Source organism: Rhinopithecus roxellana, chromosome 20, assembly GCF_007565055.1.
Source record: "Rhinopithecus roxellana isolate Shanxi Qingling chromosome 20, ASM756505v1, whole genome shotgun sequence".
Classification (NCBI taxonomy): Eukaryota; Metazoa; Chordata; class Mammalia; order Primates; family Cercopithecidae; genus Rhinopithecus; species Rhinopithecus roxellana.
In genome coordinates, this window is record NC_044568.1 from 57,357,480 (window position 1) to 57,382,155 (window position 24,676).

Genomic DNA, 24,676 nt, shown 5'->3' on the forward strand with positions numbered 1-24,676 from the left:
TCTGTCTTGTCTTCTTGTGAGTTTTTATAGTTGTGTGTGTGTGTGTGTGTGTGTGTGTGTGTGTGTATGTGTTTAGGCCTTCTGACTTTTGGAACCTCTTGGAATTCTCAAAATCAACCCAAACTCTGATTCCTCTATTGTGAAATGGGGGTTTGTTTCTCACTCCACATTTCTGTATAATTGCCCCAATTATGCAATAATTCTGCTATTTGGCACTGATACTTGATGCTACTTTGTTTCAGATTTTATCTCCTAGTATACACAGGGATGTTTTCAGGCTTGCTTTCTTGCTCAGTTGATTGATTTTTCATGTCCTAATGCTATACAAGGATAGCGGCTTTATATTCTATTTTAGTATGTTATTGTGGAAGTACCTTCTCATTATTTTTCTTTTTAAAAAATCTCTTGGCTGTTTTTGTGTAATTCTCCTGGAGGTACTTGAGAACCATTTTGTAAAGTTCTGAAAATGAACTCATTGGGACTTTGATTGCAACTGCATTACATTTATCGATCAGTTTGTTGCAAACCAACAGCTTTAATGTATGAAGAATTCCCCCATCCAGAAACATTGTGCATACAGCTCCACTCATTTCAACCCTTTAAAATATCTCAGTAGAATTTTGTGGTTTATCTTCTTGTAGTTTTCCAGTATTTCTCATGAAAGTTAACATTTGCAATTCAGTGTTTTTTTGGTTGTTTTTTGGAATGTGCTCGTTTTTCCCCATGATATGTTCCGGTTGGTCATTTTTAAATACAGGAATTGAATTAATTTAAAAAATATTTTTATTTTTATTTATTTATTTATTTACTTTTTTGAGACGGAGTCTCGCTCTGTCACCCAGGCTGGAGTGCGGTGGCCGGATCTCAGCTCACTGCAAGCTCCGCCTCCCGGGTTTACACCATTCTCCTGCCTCAACCTCCCGAGTAGCTGGGACTACAGGCGCCTGCCACCTCGCCCGACTAGTTTTTTGTATTTTTTAGTAGAGACGGAGTTTCACCGTGTTAGCCAGGATGGTCTCGATCTCCTGACCTTGTGATCTGCCCGTCTCGGCCTCCCAAAGTGCCGGGATTACAGACTTGAGCCACCGCGCCCGGCCAAAAAATATTTTTATTGATTTGAAAATGGTATAGATACTGTGTAAATAATGTTCATTGAAAAAATGCTTTACAGAAGAATTGGGATGGAAATGAAAGACTTTCTTTGTGGCCTCTTCCCCTGCTTCCACTCCCTGCCTTAGAGCAAACCATTGTTAATAATTAGGCAATAGCCATAGAAGATTGACGGTGAATTATTCCAGACCTTTATATATTTGCATCTGCATATTTGGACATACATGGGATCGCAGTGTACATTAAGACATAGAGCTCTGTCTGGATCGATGTAACTGTTCTACTTTGACAGGGTCCCTGTTTATTGCTTTTTTCCCTTTAGAATTGGTTATATGAGGATGGATACTCAAAGTCAAATGGCTGGTTCAAGGGTTTGTGCAGATTTTTTCCCAGTGGCTTAACACTGCAGGGGTTTATTTCTCCCTCACGCTCCCTGTCCCACAGTGTTTGGTGGGATGTTCTGCCCACCGAGTCCCTCAGAGACCTGGGCTGCTGCTGAAGGCTTCACTGTTTCTTAGCTGCACCGCGTTGCACCTGGTGGCCTGCTCTGTTGCTGTGGCAGGAAAGAGAAAAAATAGGAAATTAAACCTTTCTGTTCAGAGGTGACACATTTATTCTGTTTACTGACTACTGTCGAGAGAAAGCATGATGTGACCCTGTGTACTGTGTGTGGAAGGAGGAGAGAAGGGTGTACATTTTGATTTGCATAGATATCTGTCAAATTACCTTCCCTAAAGGGTATATCCATTTACATATGCTAAGAACATATGTAGCTATTCGTATCCCCACATCCTTGCCAACATAGGATATTAGCAACCTTTTAAATTTTTGCTGATCTTTCTCATTGTTTTAATTTTCATTTCCCTGATTAGCGATGAGCTTGACCCTCTTTTTAATACGTTGATATCCATTTTTATTTATTTGAATTTCTGTTTCTTACTCTGCTTCTTTGCCTGTTTTTCTTTTTCTTAATTGACTTTGAAGTTCCTTATATATTATGGATGGTACTCTTTTGCTGCAAATGTTAATATTTTCTCAGTTTATTGTTTGTCATTTAATTTTATTTTTGATGTCTTTTATGAAATGAAAAATTTTAATTTTAGTTTAGTGAAATTTGTCCCTCTTTATGGGCATTAGATTTTTGTTTCGGTGACCTTCTCCATTGTAAGTCTTAAAATGCATTTTTTTTTTTTTTTGTATTTGATATGTTCTTAGGTTTTTGTTTAACTTTCTAATTTATCTGGAATTTTGCAGAGGCACTGTAACTTCTCCAACTTTGTTCTTTTTAAAAATGGTTTTAGTTATTCTAGTTCTTTTGCTTTTCCATATACAGTTCAACTTTTTAAAGAAAACCTTTTGACACATAATAATTATATGTATTTGTGGGGTATAGTATGATATTTCAATACATATAGATAATGTGTAATGATCAAATCAGGGTCATTAGCATATGCAGCCCTTCAAACATTTATCATTTCTTTGTGTTGGGAATAGTAAAAATCCTCTTTTCTAAGTATTTGAAAATATACAATAAAATGTTGTTAGCTATGTTCAGCTTATAGTGCTGTAGAACATTAGAACTTAATCCTTCTGTTTAGCTGTGGTTTTGTATTTGTTGACTACCTCTCCCTATCCTCTGTTTGTGCTATTCTTCACAGCCCCTAGTAACGACTATTCTACTCTCTACTTCTATGAGATCACCTTTTTTAGCTTCCACATATGAGTGAGGACTTGTGGTATTTATATTTCTATGCCTGGCTTATTTCACTGAACACAGTGTCCGGCAGGCTGGTGCTTATTGCCGCAGATGGTAGGCTCTCATTTTTTCTGTGGCTAAATAGTATTGCATTGTATATAAATATGTATACTATATTTTCTTTGTCCATTCATCTGTTGATGGACACTTAGGTTGGTTCCATATCTTGGCTATTGTGAATAGTGCTGCAGTGAACCTGAGAGTACAGGTATATCTTAGACATACTGTTGTTCTTTCCTTTGGATATATACCCAGTAGTGGGTTATTGAATCATATGATATTCAATTTTTAGTTTTTTGAGGAACCTCCATACTATTTTCCACAATGTCTTTACCAATTTACACACCAACAGTTTATGAAGTTCTCTTTTCTCCACATCCTTGCCAGCATTTGTTAGTTTTTATCTTTTTGATAATAGCCATTCTAACTGGGGTGAGATGTTATCTCATTATGGTTTTGATTTGCATTTTCCTGATGATTAGTGATGCTGAGCTTTGTTTCTTATTGTTATTAGTTTGTTCTCACACTGCTATAAAGAAACACCTGAGACTGCATAACTTACAGAAAGGTTTAATTGGTTCATGGTTCTGCAGGCTGTACAGGAAGCAAAGTGGCTTCTGCTTGGGAGGAGGCCTCAGGAAACTTACAATTATGGCAGAAAGTGAAGGGGAAGCAGACACATCTTACATGGCAGGAGCAGAAGTAAGAGAGAGGAGGAGAGATGCTACACTCTTTGAAACAATCGGATCTTTTGAGAACTCACTATGCAGTAGCAAGGGAGGATGGCAGTTTATTCATGAGAACTCTGCCCCCATGATCCAGTCACCTCCCACCAGGCCCCACCTCTAACACTGTGGATTATAATTCAACATGAGATTTGGGCAGGGACACAGATCCAAACCATATCACATATGCTTATTGGCCATTTGTATATTTTCTTTTGAGAAATGTCTTTTCAGATCATTGGCTCATTTTTTAATTCAGCTGTTTGGTTTTTTACTCTTGTGTTGAGTTCCTTGTATATTCTGGATATGAATCCCTTGTCAGATGCATAGTTTGCAAATATTTTGTCCTATTCTGCAGGTTATTTGTTCATCTGTTGATTGTTTCCTTTGCAGTATGTGCAGAAACTTTTTAGTTTGACATAATCCCGTCTGTTTTTGCTTTTGTTGCCTGTGCTTTCGAGGTCTTAGCCATGAAATCATGTGTCTTTTTTTATGCCAGTACTATGCTGTTTTGGTTACTGTCGATTTTTAGTATATTTTGAAAACAGGTAGTGTGATGCCTCTAGCTTTGTTTCTTTCGCTCAGGATAACTTTGACTATTCGGGATCTTTTGTGGTTCCATATGAATTTTAGGATTTTTTTTTTTTCTATTTCTGTGCAGAATGTCATTGGTATTTTGATGGAGATTGCATTGACTTTGCAGATCATTTTGGCCAGTATGGCCATTTTAACAATATTCTTCCAATCCATGAACATGGGATGTATTTCCATTTTTTTAATCTCATCTTTAATTTTTTCCACCAATGTTTTATTGTTTTCATTGTAGAGCTCTTTCATCTCCTTGGTTAAATTTATACCTAGGTATTTTACTTTTTTTGTAGCTATTGTAAATGGGATTTCTTTTTCAGGTAGTTTGTTATTATTGTATAGAAACATGACTTTTTCGTTGGTTTTGTATCCTGCAACTTTACTGAATCATCAGTTCTAAGAGGTTTTTGGTGGAGTCTTTAGATTTACATATATATAGGATCATGTTGTCTGCAATCAAGGATAATTTGACTTCCTCCTTTCCAGTTTGGATGCCACTTATTTCTTTCTCTTGTGAAATTTCCCTGGCTAGGACTTCCAATACTGTGTTGAGTAAGAGTGGTGAAAGTGTGCATCCTTGTCTTGTTCCAGTTCTTAGAGGAAAAGCTTCCAACTTTTCCTCATTCAGTGTGATATTGGCTGTGGGTTTGCCAGATATGGCCTTTATAATGTTGAGGAACGTTCCTTCTATACCTGATTTATTGAGAGTTTTTATCATGAGAAGATGTTGAATTTTATTAAATGCCTTCTCTGTATCCATTGGGATGATTTTATGGTTTTTGCCTTTCATTCTTAATGTGATGTATTACATTTATTTACTTATGTATGTTGAGCCATATGTGAATCACTGGGATAAATCCCATTTGATTATGGTGTACTGTCTTTTTGATGTGTTGTTGGATTAGTTTGCTTGTATTCTTTGTTGAGGATTTTTGCATCTATATTCATCAAGGATATTGGCCAGTAGTTTTCTTTTTCTTGTTGTGTCCTTGTTTGCTTTTGGTGTCAGTATGACACTGGCCTGATAGAATGAGTTTGGAATAATTCCCTCCCCTTCAGTTTATCATTTTATTTTACTTATTAATTCTTTTAGAAACAAAATATCACTGTGTTGTTCAGGCAGGAGTGTAGTGGCTATTCACAGATGCAATCACAGGGCCCTGCAGCCTTGAACTCCTGGCCTCAAATGATTCTCTCACTTCAGCCTCCAGAGGAGCTAGGTCTCTAAGTGCATACCACCATGCCTGGGTCCTCCTCTTCAGATTTTTGGAAGATTTTGAGAAGTAGTAGTTTTAGAGTCCTTCTTTAAAAGTTTGGTAGACTTCATCTGTAAAGCCATCCTGTTCTGGGCTTTTCTTGTTGGGAGGCTTTTTTTTTATTACTCTTCAATCTTGTTATTTGTTAACTGGTCTATTCAGGTTTTCTATTTCTATTTTGTATTTCCTGTTTAATCTTGGTAGGTTGTATGTGTCCAGGAATGTATTCACTTTTTCTAGACTTTCCAATTTGTTGGCATATAGTTGTTTGTAATAGTCTCTAAGAATTTTTGTATTTCTATAATATCAATTATAATGTCTTCTTTTTTATTTCTGATTTTATTTGTGTCTTCTTAATTTTTTACTTAGTCTAGCTAATGGTTTGTTGATTTTGTGTTTTTAAAAAACTACATTATTGACCTTTTGTATTTTTTCTATTTCTGCTCTCATCTTTATTATTTCTTTCTTTTTTTTTTTTTTAATTAATTTTGAGTTTGGTTTCTTTTTGCTTTTCTAGTTCCTTGAGATATATCGTTAGGTCATTTGAAATCTTTCTACTTTTTTGATGTAGATGTTTATTGCTATTAACTTCTCTCTTAGTACTGCTTTTCTGTATCCCATAGGTTTTGGTATGTTGTGTTTCTGTTTTCATTTGTTTCAAGAAATTTTTAAATTCCCTTCTTAGTTTCTTCATTGGCCTATTGGTCTTTAAGGAACGCATCGCTTAGTTTTGATTTACTTGTGCAGTTTCAAAGTTTTTCGTGTTATTGATTTCTAGTTTTATTTCATTGTGGTCTGAAAAGATAAGTGATATGATTTCAATTTTAAAAAAATTTGTAGAGATTTCTTTCATGGCATAATGTATGGTCTGTCCTGGAGAATGCTTCATGTGCTAATGAGAAAAATGTGCATTCTGCAGCTGTTGATTGAAACGTTCTGTAAATGTCTGGTAGGTTCATTTGGTCTGTAGTGCAGGTTAAAGCCGATGTTTGTTGATTTTCTGCCTACATGATCTGTCCAGTGTTGAGAGTCGTGTGTTGAAGATCTCAACTATTATTGTATTGAGGTCTGTCCCTCCTTTTAGATCTAATAATATTTGCTTTATATATCTGGGTGCTCCTGTGTTAGGTATGTACCTATTTAAAATTGTAATTTCCTTTTGCTGAATTGATCCCTTTATCATTATATAATGACCTTCTTTATTGCTTTTTACAGTTTTTAAACTTAAGGTCTATTTTATCTGCTATAAATATAACCACTTCTGCTCATTTTTGGTTTCTGTTTGTGTAGTATGTCTTTTTCCATCCTTTCACTTTCAATCTGTGTGTGTCATTACAGGTGAAGTGAATTTCTTATAGGCAGCATGTGGTTGGGTATTGTTTTTTTAGTTCATTCAGTCATTCCATATCTTTTAACTGGGAAATTTAATCCATTTTCATTCAGTGTTATTATTGATAGGTGAGGACTTGCTCCTGTCATTTGCTTTGTGGTTGTTTTGTATAGCCTTTGTTTCTTTCTCTTTTATTATTTATCTTTGGTTTTGTGGTTTTCTATAGTGACAAGTGTTGGCAAACTTTTTTTGGGGCCAGAGTAAATATTTGTGAGCTGAACACTCTGTGTGACAACAACTTACTTCTACTGTTGTATTGTGAGTGCAGCCACAGATATTATGTAGGTGCATGGACATGAGTGTGTCCAAATAAAACTTTACTTCCAAAATGAAAAATCTGGCCAGATTTGGCCTGCAGGCCATAATTGGCTAACTGCTGATTAATTCACTTGTTTATATCAGATGGACTCTTGAATATTTATTCTTCAGGTTATAATTCTCTGGGATATATATTCTTTGGGTTACTCTTATTATCAGGAGCATGTTGCTTAATTTTGTTTTGTTACTCAGATTGTTCCAGTTTTGGCCATCGGGAGCTCTTTCATTTGACCCTTTTGATATACCCCCATCACTGTGGGTTTATTTATTTATTTGGAGCACTTTCTTACCTATTGGCACTCTTAAGATCTTCTAGGGTCATCTTACATGTTTTCTGTCCCAGCCCTAGAATTAGGCATTTTCCTAGGGAGCCCTAGTTTTTTTCATTGGAGAGTGATATTAAGAAACCATGATCTATATTGCAGATGTGCTCATTGATACTGGGGTGTGACTGCTTCTTGGCCCTCTCAGAGGGAAGATGTAGGAAATATGTGTGTGCTGTAACCCATGTATACATATATTATATTTCCATGTTTATATGTGTAAATGTATTAAAGTAAACATGAGTTTGTACTGATATATCTGGCTCCAATTCAGTATTCCAGGGTTTATTCTAATCTTCTCCTTTAGCTTATTTATAGCTTTTTTTAAATATCAGCCAGTGAGAAAACTAGCTTTCTTTTCCTGTCAATTATTTACATATTTACTCAAACCTAGTGCATGTGTAAAGTCATTTTTTAATTCTGTGTACCTCTGTGAAAAACAATTTTATCAGCTAGAGCAGGGTATCCCAACCCCCTGGTTATGGACTGGTACCAGACTGTGGCCTGTTAGCGGCTGGGCCACACAGTAGGAGGTGAGTGGTGGGTAAGGGAGCATGACCACCTGAGCTCTGCCTTCTGTCAGGTCAGCGGCGGCATTAGATTCTCATAGGAGTGCGAACCCTATTGTGAACTGCGCATGCGAGAGATCTAGGTTGTGCGTTTCTTATGAGAATATAACTAATGCCTGATGATGTGCGGTGGGACAGTTTCATCCTAAAACCATTCCGCCCGTCATGGAAAAATTGTCTTCCATGAAACTGGTCCTTGATGCCAAAAAGGTTGGGGACTGCTGAACTAGAGTACAGTATTTGTATACTTTGTCTTTATTTTGTCCAGTTAAAACACAGTTTTCTAGAGTTAGGTGGGTCAGCTTCTTTTCCTTATCTCTTGTATTTAGGTTGTATCTTGCATCTGTAATAAAGTGAGATTCATTTGTGACTGAATGCATTCCATCCTAGGTGTCCCTGACACCTTGGTTGATTTGAAAAAAAAAAAAAAAAAAGGTCACTTTGTTTGTGTTCTACAGCTCTGTGGATTTTGACAAATGTACAGTCCTGAATCCACCCCCACAGGACCACACAGAACAGTTTCATCACCTAAGGATTCCCTTGTGTAGCCGATTTGTGATCATCCCCTCCTCTTCTGGTCCTTGGCACCTGAATGTTAGATTCATTTATGTTGCTGTGCCAAGTAATAGTTTGTTCCTTTTGATTTCTGAGTGGTGTTCTATTATATGGATGAACTTCAGTTTGTTTATCTGTTTCCTTGTTGAAGAATATAGTTGTTTCTAGTTTTTGGAAATGATGAATTAAGCCGCTGTAAGTATTCATATACAGGACATTTTTTTTGTAAGTAATATATTTGGCCTCATTTCTGCTGCCTTATTTAATGCTTTTTGGCTTTTATGCTTTAATACAATTTCATTTTTAAAACTTTCTTTTGCAATATAGACCTTGTTTCCATCTTTTCATTTGATTTGAAATGTATATTTCCTCTTTTTATTTCTATGTGTTTTGTGTGTGTCTTTCAAACACCTTTATTGAGGCAAAACTTATATATAATAACACACATTTTCAGTGTAAAAGTGACTTTTCACAGATGTATACATCACCACCCAAATCCAATTATAGAACATTTCCATTTCCCCAGAAAGTTTCCTTATGGCCTTTGCAATCACTCTCACCCCCATCCCACCATCCACCCCCACACGCAGCAGCCTCTGATCTGGCTTCGATCACCGTAGATGAGTTTGCCTGGTATGTATTCTTCTGAGTCTGGCCCCTGCATTCAGCATAATGCCTGTGAGTTTCTTCCAAATTGCTCTGTGTATCATTCCTTTTTATTATTGAGTAGTACTTCTCTGCACAGATATGCTATGGGCTATTTATTCTGTTAAAATACTTACATTTCTCTGGGTTTTGTCTATTATGAGTAAAAGTGCTACGAACATTGATCATGTCATTTTATGGGCGTGTGTTCTGTCTTGAAAGTAATTGTTTTGTCAATATACACAAACATGTTACTCTAGTGATAAAGGCAAACATCATTCAGTTAAGTTTTCACTCTTCTTCATGTTTGATCATTTCCTACACTCATTATCTTAACTTGGCATTTAAAAAATCACATTATTATAGTTTTGCTTTCTATTTTCACATTATATATGCAAGTAATCCTTTGAAAATCATTTAATATTTGCTTTCAATTTGTCATAATTACAATGATTACTTAAGCCTCAACTTCAGATATTTATTTGGTATCATTGTATAACATTAATCCTAGTATGTATTCTTACTACACCTTCTCCAGTTTCACGTTAAAAGTTTAGGTTTAAAATTGTTCTCTGAAGTACTTGTTTGAGTCATGTTTTAAATGGACAATTCATATTTTGTTCCCTAAGGCATGAGATATCTTCCTCCGTCCTTCTCATCTGAAGTACCACTTGGGCTATATAATTCTTGAGTTCAGAATATTTATTGCTTCAACAGGTGTTCTGGAACTTAACATTCTGAAGTTGGCCTGATTTTTGGATGGGGGAGGGCTGGGGGATGAGGCAGATAATTCAATTTTTTGAAATGAAGAAGCTTTGCGAGGGTAGAAATAAAGGTGATTTATTCTCAAACTCCCCTTCCCCCATCACTGAAATCTTCTTTTGACCTGCAGACTTAGGACATAGATTTCTTCTATTATGACTTGATTAGTATTTCTGTCCTGTTTTGATTTTTTTTCTCTTTGTTGGACTTAGATTGGGTGGATCTCTATTAACTGTCCTAGGTATCTATTCTCATTTTCCTTGGTGCTTTCTTTAAAATCTCTGTGTCCTTTTCTCCTGCTCTCTTGGACAGCTTTTCGAGTATGTTGTCTACGTCGCTGGTGTGGTTTCCTGCATGTTGGTTCTGTCCTTTCCTGGTTCCAGTGGGAATTTTGTTCCCTTGCTTGCATTTTCTCTTTGATTCCTTTACATCCTTTCTTATGTAAATGAATTGTTTTTTCATTTCAGCTTCCTTCTCAACCTGTTGATTTCATTTCATCATGTATCTCTTCTTCTCTCTCTTTTAAAAACAAAGGTCATATTTTCTGTAGTATTGGAAGACACACCACAAATACTATTCAAAAATATACAGTAGTACTCTTCACTGGTGTGACTGTACTGAGAATGTTTTAGTTATGATCATGTTCTTACGTTTAAAAAATTTTTATGACCATGTTGTGTGATGATGCTGCTATTACTAATTTTGTTTGTGTGAGGTCTCTCTAAGCGTAGTGTTTTCCAGCAGAGTGGACGTGAAAATTCCTGTTGGTCTCTCTCACCACAAGGATGCCACAGAGTCCCCCAGTAAGACGCTTGCCCAAAATCTAGTTTGGTTTACGTGGCTCTGAGCCAAACTTCTTGGTCTGGCAGCCATTTCCCTTGTATAGTTTTGCTGTGCTTGAGGGGAAAATCCTCCTGTTTTTACCACCTTATTTTGTGGCTCGATTATCTGAAGCAATCTAAGTCTTCTGGACTTTGAACAGCACACGCCAAGTTGTTCTCAGAACTTGCTCTCTTTATCCTTCTCGAGGACTTCATACCCCAAGTTGTAACCATGGGGTGCCTGTGCCTTTGTGCCCCCAAGGGAGTTGTCCCAGCATGTTGAAAGGTTGCAGAAAGAAAGGTCCTCAGGGATATGGGGTTTGAGGTACAGAGTTAGGGAATGAGCTGTTTCTGGCTGGGGATGGCCGCTCTGGTGTATGGATGGACAGAGGCTGTAGGCATGGATGTCTTCTTTCTCTGTTCTTTTTTCTTGGCCTTGCTTTTTGCTCCCAGAGACCAAGACATGTACTAGTAAACCCAAAATTTCTCAATCCAGTGCCATCTGTTGGAAAGATATCCCTTCAGCAGTCTGCAAAATCTTTGATTGTAATCCTGGGTTCCAGAGCGATTGCAATTGTATATATTGTGCTGGTTTGGTGGGAATCTGGGGTGGGGAATATGACTGGTGATGAGTCTGTTTACATTTGGACCAATGAAGAATTGAAGCAGAGGGAGAAGAGGCCCTGTGGCTGGCATGGTAGGGGCTCTAGGAGAGGCCAGTGCAGGAGGCTAATCAGAAGTAATGGAAAGATGCTTCAGGACTTCAAGGAAATTGGCAGGAATTGAGGGGAAGAGCCTGAAGCTGCAGATATGCTGCCAGCCTTGGTCAGGTTGGGCCCACTGCACAATGAGAGGTATGGGTAATGTGGTCGCCAAGAGCATGGGATTTGGAGCCAAGATGTATTGGACGGAGTCTTAGCTGTCCTGTGCTTACTGAAGTCCATAACTTCTGGGTGCCTCTTTTGTCCTCTGTATAAAAAATAAGAAGATAAAATTACCTACCTTGCTGGGTTATTTTGGAGAGTTAATGTATAGGGATCAAGTACAGCAGTGGCTGGCCCTTAGTCGTGCTGAATCAGTGTTAGGTGGTGGTGGTGGTATGTTATCAGCCTGCTAGTGGAAAGGCTGAGGAGGAGGGGGTGTTCTCCCTTGCTTGGAAGGCCCCTCACTGCTCCAGTCCTTCTCATCTCTACAGGCTGAGTTTGCTCTCAGTTTAAATCGTCCTTTCTTGGAGGAGCCTTCGTGACTGTTCTGTTAGAAATAGCTCCATTCCCGCTGCCATTGGTTCTCACAGCACCTTCCTCTTTGCCATCAGAGTACGAGTCGTATGAGTCCTTTTTTTTTTGAGACAGAGTCTCGCTCTGTCTCCTAGGCTGGAGTGCAGTGGTGCCATCTCAGCTCACTGTAATCTCTGCCTCCTGGGTTCAAGGGATTCTCCTGTCTCAGCCTCTGGAGTAGCTGGGATTACAGGCATATGCCACCACGCCTAGCTAATTTTTGTATTATTAGTAGAGATGGGGTTTCACCATGTTGGCCAGGCTGGTCTCAAACTCCTGACCTCAGGTGATCCGCCCACCTCAGTCTCCCAAAGTGCTGGGATTACATGTGTGAGTCACCGAGCCTGGCCCAGAGTACTTTTTGTAATTTGTTACTACGTATTATGTTGTGCTCCTTCTGTGTTTCCCACTAGCCTGTGAGCCATGATGGCGGTCTGAGAGGTTTCTTGTTGCACACTGGTGCCTCACGTATCAGTGATCCTTGAAGAGTTATTGCATGCATTACTTCTGTGAAGCCATTTCCTTCCTCAGTATCCATTCCTCTTGTTGCTGTTCCAGCGGTTGATGCTTTGCTTGGCCCTGCCCTGTTGTAATAGCTTCTCACTGGCAAGATGTGACTAGGAACTGAGGCTGTTGGAGTCAGATGAACTTGGGTTCAAATCTTGGTTAACCAGCTACGGACTGTGTGATCAAGGGAAAGTTACCTGCCTTCTCTGAGCCTCAGTTTCCTCCCTGTCAAATGAGGAGAATGATATCCAGCTGGAAGGCTGGGCATAAGATGAAATCTAACACCTGAAAGTGATTTACACAGTTCCTGGAACTATGCATATGCCAGTCAAGATGACTGTTATCATTATTAATCCTACTGAGACAGCCATCCAGGTGGCATCCTAGCACCGGTAATAATTGCATCAGCATTTCCCTGCCCCCCACCTGCAATAGAGCAGAGTCTCACTTTAGCAGGGATCACGGAGAGTAAATGTTAATGAATTGTTTGATTGAACTCTGAGAAATAGTTCAGCATCTCAGATTGCTTATTTTTGAGAAAAGAAGCTGGTGGGGGTGTGTACACAGGATTTTCTAATATCATTCATTCATTCATTCATTCATATGTGCAAATAAAGGGAAGAGAATTAATTATTGTTTCCATTTGGAAGGACTGAGCTTCAGGTGAAGCAAGTGGCCTGCCCCGGTAGAGTGGGGGTAGAGCATCAGGAGACAGAGCTGCCAGGACCAGGGGGGCGAGCTCTCTGGTTGTTTTTTTGTTTTGTTTTGTTTTTTTTGTTTGTTTGTTTGTTTTTTGGTGTGAGGAGTTATGAGACAGTGGAGGAGGTTTTGGGGGAGCTTAAGAAGAAAGGATTTCCCAGAGAGAGAATGTTGCAGTCATATGCAAGGTCAAGTCCTAAATGACTTGGGCTTTTCTTGTCAACAAAACAAATTAGAATTCAGATTCTGTTTGAGGTGCTCCTGAGAAGAGGAAAAGAGAGTCAGAAGCCTACACAGAGATGTATAGAAGATTAGGTCCCAAGAGATGCCGGAGATCAAAGTATGTGGGCTATTTGGGAGCCAGCTTTCCCCTGAGTTTTTATGGGTATTCCAGTGTTTCAGGAAAAGCAGTGTTTTCTGAACCTGCAAAAACCTTGTGTTTGTTTGCTTTTTTAAATTGGGGGTGAAACAATGTATATAAAAGCAGTTTTGTCAACTGAAGTTCATATGTATCAGAGTCATCCGTTCATCTTGTAGTGATCTTGTATCTTAATTCTTTCAGTTTTTCTTTATTATTATGTATTTTACAGATGGGATACCAAGGCCAGAGAGGTTGGGTGACATGCCCAAGGTCATACGGATAGAAAGTGACAGAGCCAAATGTCTTCCTCCACATACCAGGCTATTAGAGATGGTCCTGTTAATACTGCTCATCACTGCTATTGGGTTAAGTAGAAATTGTTGACAAGCCACCCAGTAGCTTTGTGGATGGAACCAGGGGTAGAAGAACTAGCCTTGATGTCTGCTATAAAGCTACCTATGACTCTGTGATTGAAACCTCCAGTGATTTGGAGGGAACAAACTAAGCTCCGCCTCCAATGTGGCCCCAAACAGCCAGTCTAGACCCTGCACCGTTGCTAACCCTCAGCTTTTCATGCAGCCCAACTATGCATAGCCACCTTCTATACATGGACACACTTATCTAAGTAGGTCTACTCACTCTTCTTCCCAGGGAGGAGTTGACTGTTTTAAGGGGTCATATTCTGAAAGGTGGAGGAATATTCTGTCTTTAGACACCACCAAGGTTTGTGGTCACAGGAAGCTATGTAAGATTACTGTGGAATGCAAACATACATAGTTGTGTATTTCCCACAACAACCCCAAGAGATAGGCACTGTTACTTCTGCCTTGCTCTATGAGTCATCTGAGGCCCAAAGAAGTTTAGGAACTTGCCCAAGAACACATGATAAAAGGCACAGCAGGGGATTTAAAACAGATCATTTTGTTACAAAGCCCTGCTCTTAAATATTTTACTAATGCCATTTTGATAAGTGTTATCTATTCATCTACCCATCCATTTATGAACCCACCTCCGACCTCATCTTTTCATCCATCCCACATCTGTCCATCCATCCATCCATCCATTCTTTTATTTATACATCTAGTCACCCATACATCCCACCTTCCATCTATCCATTTATCCATTTATCAATCCATCCACCCACCCATCCATGTGTCCACCCACGCACTCATCCATTGTATTGACTATTTGTCTAACATGGTCCTCCACTTCATCCTGGGGAAGAAATTTCTCCATCCCGGGAAGTGAGCATATATTTTCTAGAGCTGGAGGCCTCCATGAGAATACACCACATCCCTTAGCACCCAGGAAATATCTGGGCGCTGCTGCTGTTCCTAGGTTGGTGTCCTCACAAATGCTGCTGTTTCAGGCAGTGTCAGGTTGCTTACTCTCTTTCCTCCCTCAGTATACCTGTAGAGAGTTTCTCCCTACAGTGTTCACAAAATGAGCAAAGCTGCAGACTCTTCCAGAAATCCTTGGCATTCTGAAGCATTATTACAAAGGAATACTCGGTAACCCCATTCCTTAACCCGAAGTTTGGATATTGGATTAGTTAAGCGTGATTTTACTTTTTAAAAAATGTTACAGAGTTTATATATTATATCTAAAAATTATCTACTAAATCTAAAAGACATGTTCACAGGACATTTAATAAGGAAACAAATATTGATAGCCGATTTGGATGGAGATAAATCAATTAAGGAAGCAATTTAAATTCTCTATGAAGAGGCAGTATTATAAAGAGGCAGTAGGGTCTAGTTATTTGCATATTTATTAAGTGCAAAGCAAAGAAAGTGGTTTAATTATTTTGCATAGTCTCTGTTGTACAAAAGCCATTGATGAGACGATCCCACTTTTCAAAATTTTTTTCTTTTAGGATTAAAATTCCAAACATATTAAAATTCAAACACGTAAACATAAACAGCCGTATAAATTACCCCGTGTATTCATTACCCATCTTCAACAATTATCAACTATGACTGTACTCACCTTTGCTCACCTGTTTTATTTTTCTTTTTGTAAGTTTTAGAGGCTTATTCCTCACTTGACTTAATTTTATTGGGTCAAAATTCCATTCTAGAAAAGCATATTATATTGACATTGAAGTAGAATAAATTTTTTAATATAACTGCTTACTTTTTCATTGAAATTTAGCGTTTGGGGTGTATAACATTGGGAATTTTCTACCTTCTTTTAATTGAAAAAGTTTCAAATCTACAGCAAAGTTGAAAGAATACTAAATGAACCCTCACATAACCTTCACTTAAATACAACAGTTATTAGCATCAGGACTGGCATTTTCCAAGTGTATTTTTTCATGGGATTACATAAAGACAGGGGAGGTTTTCTTGCCTTTGAAGACATGTAGACAGTAGCTCATGGCTTTGGAGCCTGACACATGATGGTTCAAATCCCACCAGTATCGCCTCTAAGCTGTGCACGGTAGGTGAGTTGCCTTATACGCAATATCTTCATCTATCAAATGGAAAAATAATAGTGGTGTATACCCATGGGGACACATGAGGTGCATAGTAGGTACTCAATAAATGTTACCTATCTCTTTGCCTCCTAGCTGCGCCTCTGTGTTGCAGCTGGGGGAGCTGTGTGGGGAGAACTGGACATTTTCAATTCAAGTCCTTTTTGGTCACTATAGATTTTTGCAGTTAAGAGAGTTAGTATGGCCTAGTGAGTAAGAAGTGAGAGTGGTTCAAACTCCAGTTCTGCCCTTACCATTCTGGAACTTGGTTAAGTTACTTGGTCTCCCTGAGCCCTCATTTCTCTATAAATTGAGGATGGAAAAATACCTCATTGAGTTGTTGTCTAGGAGAAAAAGAGATGGGAGAGTCTATGCCCAGCATTTAGTGTAGTGTCTGCCTCCTAAGCACCCAATGAATGTTACTGATCATCGGTATTATTATAAGTGAGGATAAATTGGCATAGTACCTCCCATATAATTGCTCAATAAATGTTACCTATTATAAATAAGGATGAAGAACTCACACCAAATTGGTCTTTAATAGCCTGCGTCTACTTTGGTGCGATGAAAAAAACAAAGATCTTTTGTGAAAACTTGCAATGCAATTTCAAATAAAGGTAAGCCTGGATGGACATGTGGCTACCACCAGCTGGGCGTGGCATCTAGAGTGGTCATAGGAAATGACTGCATGTGCCTTGGGTTCCATACAGTGATGTCATAAAATAAACCAGCCTTCTTGAACCCTTCTGCCAGTGTTGGCTTCTGGCATTGAACAGCTCGTGGCTCACACTCTGGCTAGGGTAGATGCCTCTATCCCAAAGGCTTTATGCTGTTCTTGTTGCCTAGAACTGACTTTATTCCTCTCTCTCTCTCTGTTTTCTGACCCTCTCGTCTTGTATCGCAGGTTGAAAGGATTGTAGACAAGAGGAAGAACAAGAAAGGAAAATGGGAGTATCTTATCCGATGGAAAGGCTACGGGAGCACAGAGGACACGTGGGAGCCGGAGCACCACCTCTTGCACTGTGAGGAGTTTATTGATGAATTCAATGGGCTGCACATGTCCAAGGACAAGAGGATCAAGTCAGGGAAGCAGTCCAGCACCTCCAAGCTCCTTCGTGACGGTCGAGGCCCGTCTGTTGAGAAACTCTCCCACAGACCTTCGGATCCTGGAAAGAGCAAGGGGACCTCCCATAAACGGAAGCGAATTAACCCTCCTCTGGCCAAGCCAAAAAAGGGGTATTCAGGCAAGCCCCCTGCAGGAGGCGACAGGGCTGCCAAGACAGTGTCTTACAGGACTACCCCCAGTGGTTTGCAAATAATGCCCCTGAAAAAGGCTCAGAATGGGATGGAAAATGGGGACGCCAGCTCTGAGAAGGATGAGAGGCACTTTGGAAACGGGTCCCATCAGCCTGGCTTGGGTTTGAATGATCACGTTGGAGAGCAAGATGTGGGCGATTGCGACGTGAACCACGCCACGCTGGTGGAGAACGGGCTCGGTTTGTAGCTTTTCTTTCTCTTGGGTTTGGCTCTGGCCATGGCAAAAGGGGAGCTCTGCCTGCAGCCTAGGGACATACATAAGACCCCCCACCTCCATCCCCACCTCTTAGCTCACCGGTGATTCCCCCTTCATCTGTCTCACCTAGAACTTTGTAGAATCGGTCATAGGCCCGTGTTGGTTACAGACCCTCATGCATGTGGGGAGGCTAAGCCTCTGATGCTCCAGCCAAGATCTGGAATGGGTCCAAAGTTCCAGACTATAGTTCAAGACACCCAAGGCCATGGTAACCCCTCTAGATCCACCTCTCTGAGGGCAGCTCAAGTCCTCACCCCCAGGACCCAAGACGTGTGTCCTTAGCAGGCCAGTGCTTCCCAGGTCACGGTGCAGAGCCCTTGCTTGCAGCCTCCTCATGCCCCCAGCAGTGTAGTCCAGAAAGGTGGGGTCTGGGTTGGGGTCCACGCCGTCTTCTCACATGCGGTGTGGACTTGGAGTTGACCACGCCAGCGCCTATGCTGGAGTCTCTTGCCCTTCTGCTGTCTCTAGGTTGGATGATTGGCCTATGTTAGGTCCTGTCTTAGTCTGTTCAGGCTGCTGTCACAAAACACCTTAGAGTGGTTCATTTATGAAAATTAGAAATCCAGTTTCTCACAATTCTGGAGGCTAGAAGTCCATGATGAAGGCACCAGCAGATGCTGCATCAGGCGAGGGCCTGTTCCTCTTACCTGGTACCTTCTGTGTCCTCACATGATAGAAGGGGCAAGGCAGCACCTGTCAGCCTCTTTTATAAGGGCACTAATCCCGTCCACAAGAACGGAGCTCTTATGAGTTAATTACCTCCTATAGGCCCCACCTCTTAATGTTGTGATTGCGTTTCGTGTTCGGTTTCTTCATATGAAATTTGGGGGAACATAACCTTCAGACTGTAGTGGGTCCTAAATGCTGTCTTGACCTCATCCTGCACTAATTCTTTCAGTTTGCACCCTCTTACTGTAACACAGCCTGCGTGTGTTGTGTTAGGTTATGGAATTCCTCCTTTTTCCAAAGTCTCTATAGGCAAAATTAAGGAAACAGGAGGTAATGACCCATGTAGTTCATGCTCCCAAACCTGAGATTTCCTGTGTAGTCACATTGCTCCTTACCTAAGTCCTTCATGGCATCAGTCTTTCAGGTTAGCTGCCTTTGCCACTTATGTGCAATCCTTCACTTCTCAGATACCTGTGTGTCTACCTGTTGGCATTTGTCTCTTTGGCTGCCAAAGACCCAAGCCTTGGAATGTCCAGAAATCTTACAGGAGTGTGGGCAACCATTGCCCAACAGGGCCATCAGATTCCCTGATGAAACCAGGGTGCACGTGGGGACAGGGATGCTGGGGTGCAGGGGGAATGGTTAGAAAGGCTCACGGAAGGTTGGGGTGATGAGGCCAGCGCACTTCAGTGTGACGGTGGTAGATTTAGAGTCCAGAATGTGCAGAACTGGCTCCCCTGCGAGAGTTTGCTGTCTTTAGGGACTCTTGCTGAGAAATCTGAGCAATCCACGTTGAGGCGCCTGTTTCTCCAGAGAGAGGAATTTCACCCAAACAGGATTTACTTAGCATCTTTGCCCCAGACTGACTCATGTTTCCGTCTGGGGATCCCTGATGCTGACGTGAGTGTGCCTGTGAACATATGTAAAAGCTGTTTGTTTTAGAAATCCATCTCTCGAGAAGAAGTGGGCTCGTGTAAATGGGGCTTGGCATAAACACCCGTGTTTGATGTTGCTGTGACGGCTGCCGGCGGTGGCGGAGTTCCCTGTCTCAGGAAGGGTGGCAAGGCGAGCTTTTGTGGCCCCTTGGGTGCAGGGGCAAGGCTCTGGCAGGGTTCCCTGCATTCCAGCTGTTAGCAGCCCCCTGCCCTGCTCATATGGGGCAACCCAAGAGTAAAGCATGAGGGAGGAAGATTTGCTGACTGTAGCTGACAGTCTGCAGTGTGGAGGAGAAAAGCCGGACTCGCAAAGGTCTACATGAGGGTATGCCTCTTGTGCTGTGCAGCCTTCTGCAGTGAGGCAGATCTGCCAGCTCTGTGCTCTTCACCCTTCGGCTTTGCTGATGCCCCCTGGTCCATGATCTGGTGATAAGGCATGGTACCCCACAAGCAGGGGAAACGGGAGGGCCAACCTGTTGAGATCCGTTACTAGTCCTGTTAGCTCCAAAATGCTATTCTAGACCTTTCTTGTCTCTGATCTCTTATCTTCCTCATGTTTGCCTGATGTTGTACGTTCTCTACTCCTACTTGAACTATGCCGGCCTCTATTTTATTCTGTTTTGTCTGTTTCAAAAGGACTCTTTTGCTTAATCACATCCCATAGCGTTGGTGCCCATGAGATCCTGCTGTAAGGTTAAGGCACTGGCTCTCAGATTCTGCATGTATTAGATTACCTGGCAACTGGTGACAGATGCAGATCCCATGGAGTCTGATTTCCTTAGTCTGGGGTGGAACCCAGGAGATGGACTTATAACAAGCTTCCTGGGTGACTCTACTGCATTTTAAGACGAGCTTTGTGGCCAAATTTGTGGGGGGTGGGTTCTTGAAGTTTCACATCAGGTGTCAATTTAATTCAACTCAATACTGATTTTTTGATTACTTCCTAAGAGTTATTCAGCATGCTGGGTGCTCGAAGTAGAGTAATGCAGAGATAGGTATGTACTTTTCCTTCTGAAACTTACAGCTTCCCTCTGAAACTTGCCAGGAAGTTGGAATGCTGGCCTCTGGCCCCATGTTGAGAAGGTGCCTGAGGCTGGCTCCATGGAAGGAGTAACACATGTTACATACATGTGCTTGGCTTCACCATACCCACAGTGACATCTTCTGTGATCACTGGTATGATAATTGTCCCAGCCATTAGCCTTTCACATTCTAATCAGAACTAACTTGTTAGCCAGGTTTGGGGGAACTGGGAAGACAAAAAGACTGAGAATACTTGCCTGAGAGAGAAGGAGAATGTTGAAGAGAGTGGTTTGAGGTTCTTGAACAAGACTCAGGAAAGAGGGGATGCTGTGGTTCCACAGAACTTTTCAGCAACAGGCCAGAGGTGTAGTCCAGCAAAACGTGTTTCCATGTGTGTTTTCAGCCAGAGGGAAGCTTTACTGAAGCCAGTGTTCATGCCCACGTAGCCCTGAATGTCCTCCTTCTACCCTCTTCCCTAACCTCACCTTCCCTGATCTGGACTGAAGGATCCAGTCTCCAGGGGCTCAAGGGTGAGCCCTGGGGGTTTGCAGCACAAAGGAGGGCTCATCTTAGCCCAGCAGAAGGGGATGGGGGATCCTGGCTACAGTTGCACAGCATTTGTTTTGGGGGTGGGCTGGTGCTTTTTATATGGTTTTAACTTCTCTTTGGTGAGTTAAGGTTCTGCATACAGAACAGCAACTTATGTAACATGTTACTCATTTACTGCTGACTTCTCTGATCTGCTGTGGAACAAATGCTAAATTGGGGCTCTGGCGGGTGGCGTTTTGGTTTCAGACTGCGTTTTTTCCCCAGCAGTGTTTGTGGGGCGTGTGCAGCCGTTCTACACTGCTCTTGATTCTGATTCTTTGGCAATGAGTACTGGCTTTGTGGTCCGGGGCCCATCTGCCTCAGTATCCCTTGGGGAGCTTGTTAAAATGGGCTCTATCCCAGTTGAGTGAATCAGGATCTCAGGGGGGTTGGGGGTGGATTTTGCACATTCATGCTGAATTGTAGAAGTCACAAGTGTATACAGGAGCTCCAGCAGATGAGTTTGGTTGTAAGAGATGGTTCATAGATCCGTTTGTTGGTAAATCCATCTTTCCTCCCTGGATGTGAAGCTTGTGAGAAGAAATGTGATCTGGTCCTTCAAAGTTTTAAAACCTGACATAGCGTCTCTGCCTTGCTTGCACTTTCTACTAGGCATCTCTCTCTCTTTCTCTTTTTTTCGAAAACTACACCGGTTTCATCGGTACAGAAAAGCTGGTGGGTTTGCTAACCCTTGCTGTGGTTCTGGCGTGGTGAACTGCTTAGCGCTCTTGTCTAAACAGGCCAAAGCATCGGTGTTTTACGGATTCACATGAGCCTTTAACCTGTGAAACGTCTCTAACTAGGAGCCATCGTTTCTCTTTGAGCCCTAGAATAGCATAAAGACTTGCAGCGTTCTCCAAATTACCAGGAAGGTGCTGAGCATCACTGTTGATGCCAGGCTTGTGGCCCCATGTCCACATTTCTCAAAGGATGTTTGAGATCCTTTTCCTTGTGTCTTGATGACTGTTGTCTGCTGCACAGACGTTGCATCTCACACATTGCATGATTCAGTGTTTGCAGAATTATCTCTACCATTGAACGAGTCATCCCACACAACGCACGCAACATTTGCCATTTTCTCTCCATTGATCTTTTAAAATGGTCTCAGCTTTCACTTCTAGAACGTTTGTTTATCTCTTCCTACTCACTTTTTCAATATGATTATCATTTTTCCCTTTATTGAGCATAATAGAGAACCGTGTTTTAAAAGCACTTGGGAAATAAGTGCAAGCATGGGAAGTGCCCTATGGCTTTTGAGAATCTAGGGGCTCCCAAACTTGGATCCAGCATCAGAGTCCGCTGGAGGGCATGTTGAAATGCAGACTGTTCAGTCTACCTTCAGCATTCTGATTTAGTAGGTGTAGCGTGAAGCCTGAGAATCTGCACCTCCAGCAGAAGTTCCTAGACGCTGCTGTTGGTCCAGTGAGCCCAGTTTCAGAACTACTGCTCTAGACTAATAAGCCCTAAGATGGTGGGAATGAAAATGCAGATGGTGTTGTACCTGCCAGGTGGTGATACTGAGGTAACTTGAAGTGCTTATGCTCTACACCTGGAGTTGGCATTCATAAGACTTTGTAAATGGAAAGTTTGTGAAATGAAAAGCCGTAAGGTTGAAAGTTTTAGAGTGTAAGTACTTCCCTGAGATGAGGCCTTGGAGTTTCCAGAGTAATTTGTGTGATCCTCATGGCCGCTGTCCTGAGAGGTGGTTTGTTCTACCTGTTTTATAGAGGTGGAGACCGAGGTTACAAGAACCCAGGTTGGGATTAGGAGAGAAACTCAGGTAATTTGACTACAAACTTAACTGTAGAACTGGCCTCTATACCATACCATGGCCCAGCTGGATTCCAGGCAGTAAAATTTTCCTAAACCCTGATTGCTGACAAAAACATGTTGTGACTGGGGGAGGGTCAGGAGTGCTTGGTGGCACTGCTTGGTGGCACAGGATGTACTTCTTTGATACCCTCTTTGTTTATTTAATTTTATTTATTTATTTATTTATTTATTTATTTATTTATTTATTTATTGAGATGGAGTCTTGCTCTGTCACCCAGGCTGGAGTGCAGTGGTGTGATCTCGGCTCACTGCAAGCTCTGCCTCCTGGGTTCACGCCATTCTCCTGCTTCAGCCTCCTGAGTAGCTGGGATTACAGGCACCTGCCACCATGCCCAGCTAATTTTTTTTGTATTTTTAGTAGAGACAGGGTTTCACCATGTTGGCCAGGATGGTCTCGATCTCCTGACCTTGTGATCTGCCCGCCTCGGCCTCCCAAAGTGCTGGGATTACAGGCTGTGAGCCACCAGTGCGGCCGACACCCTCCTTATTTATTGACAGATGGGTGTGGTCCTTCTGAGGCTGAAATGCTGTGACTAACTCCATGCCACTCAATTTGAAAACCTAGATAAAATAATCACTTCCATAGAGAAGTACAACTCAACAAAACAGCCTAAAGGAGGGCTAGAAAGCCTGAAGAGAGAAATAACTATTAAAGAAATTGGGCCAGGAGCGGTGGTTCAGCCTGTAATCCCAGCACTTTGGGAGGGTGAGCAAGTGGATAGCTTGAGCCCAGGAGTTCAAGACTAGCCTGGGCAACATGACAAAACCCTGTCTCTCCAAAAAAATACAAAAATTAGCCAGGTGTGATGGCACATGCCTATAGTCCCAGCTACCTAGGGAGCTGAGGTGGGAGGATCACTTGTGCCCAGGAGGTCGAGGCTGCAGTGAGCTGTGATTGCGCCACTGCACTCCAGCCTGGGCGACAGAGCGAGACTCTGTCTCAAAAAAAAAAAAAAAAAAAAGAAATTGAATTGATTGTTAAAAAGTCGTCAGAAGAAGTAAGAAAGGAGGAACACAAGGCCCAGAGGGTTTTGCAGGCAAATCTAAACATTCTAGAATAGATCATCTGACCACATATTCTAGAGCAGATAACCCCTCCCTTATCCAAATGGTTACGGAGAACAGGAAAAAGAGAAAATACTCCCAGCTCCTGTGATGAGGTCAGTATGACCTGGATTTCCAAATCAGACAAAGAGAGGAGGAGAAAGGCAAATTATAAGTCAATCTCACTTCAGAATGCAGTAGCGAAAGTCCTGAATAACCTTCTGGGTTTATTACAGTTCCCTTGATAGTTCCTCAAAATTATGACTGTTTGAGAAACATCTCACTCCTTGCCCTGAACTAAAGATAATGACCCCAGTTCATTACCTTTAGAATCACCACTGCTTCTCTAGGTGCCGAGCTTGTCTCAGAAGAGGCCCAGGGGAACTGGCTCAGGAAGGCTCTGAGTGTCATCGGCATTGGCCCCACACTATCTGGTGAATCACTGAGAGGTCAGGAAGGGTGCTCCCGAGGCAGCCTTTTGTCAGCACAGGTATCCCTGTATCCACTTCCCTGAGCCCAGCTGTTCTTCCTGACACACTTCAAGTACCCACCCCAAGGCCAGTACACTTTCACTAACCTTTTTGATTTTCACAAGCAGATGATTTTTCCCAAATCAGGAACAACAAAAACTTGAGGATTTTTTAATCTTTTGTCTTTCACAGTGTGTCAAGTAAGGAACTTGTGCTAATGAACTAACTTAAAACCCTTTGACGTGGTGGTGTTAAGACCTTGTCCAACTTGGCCACTGCCCCGTGCATGCAGAAAGTGCCAGACTGTGATGGGAAATCTGACTCTTTAACCAGGAGCAACTTGACCCATGGCAGATCCAAGGGGAGAATCGATTCTCCCCGCTTGGCTCCTGAATTCTGGATT

General features: G+C 41.5%; 1 protein-coding gene across 1 annotated transcript in view; it reads left to right on the top strand.

Moving 5' to 3' along the window:
* CDYL2 (chromodomain Y like 2) overlaps positions 1-24,676 on the top strand; it is a 211,413-nt gene that overhangs the window by 106,064 nt on the left and 80,673 nt on the right. The window contains exon 2 of the mRNA XM_030925308.1: positions 17,043-17,634. Coding sequence (XP_030781168.1) covers positions 17,043-17,634 — 592 coding nt within the window. The remainder of the gene's footprint in view (positions 1-17,042; positions 17,635-24,676) is intronic.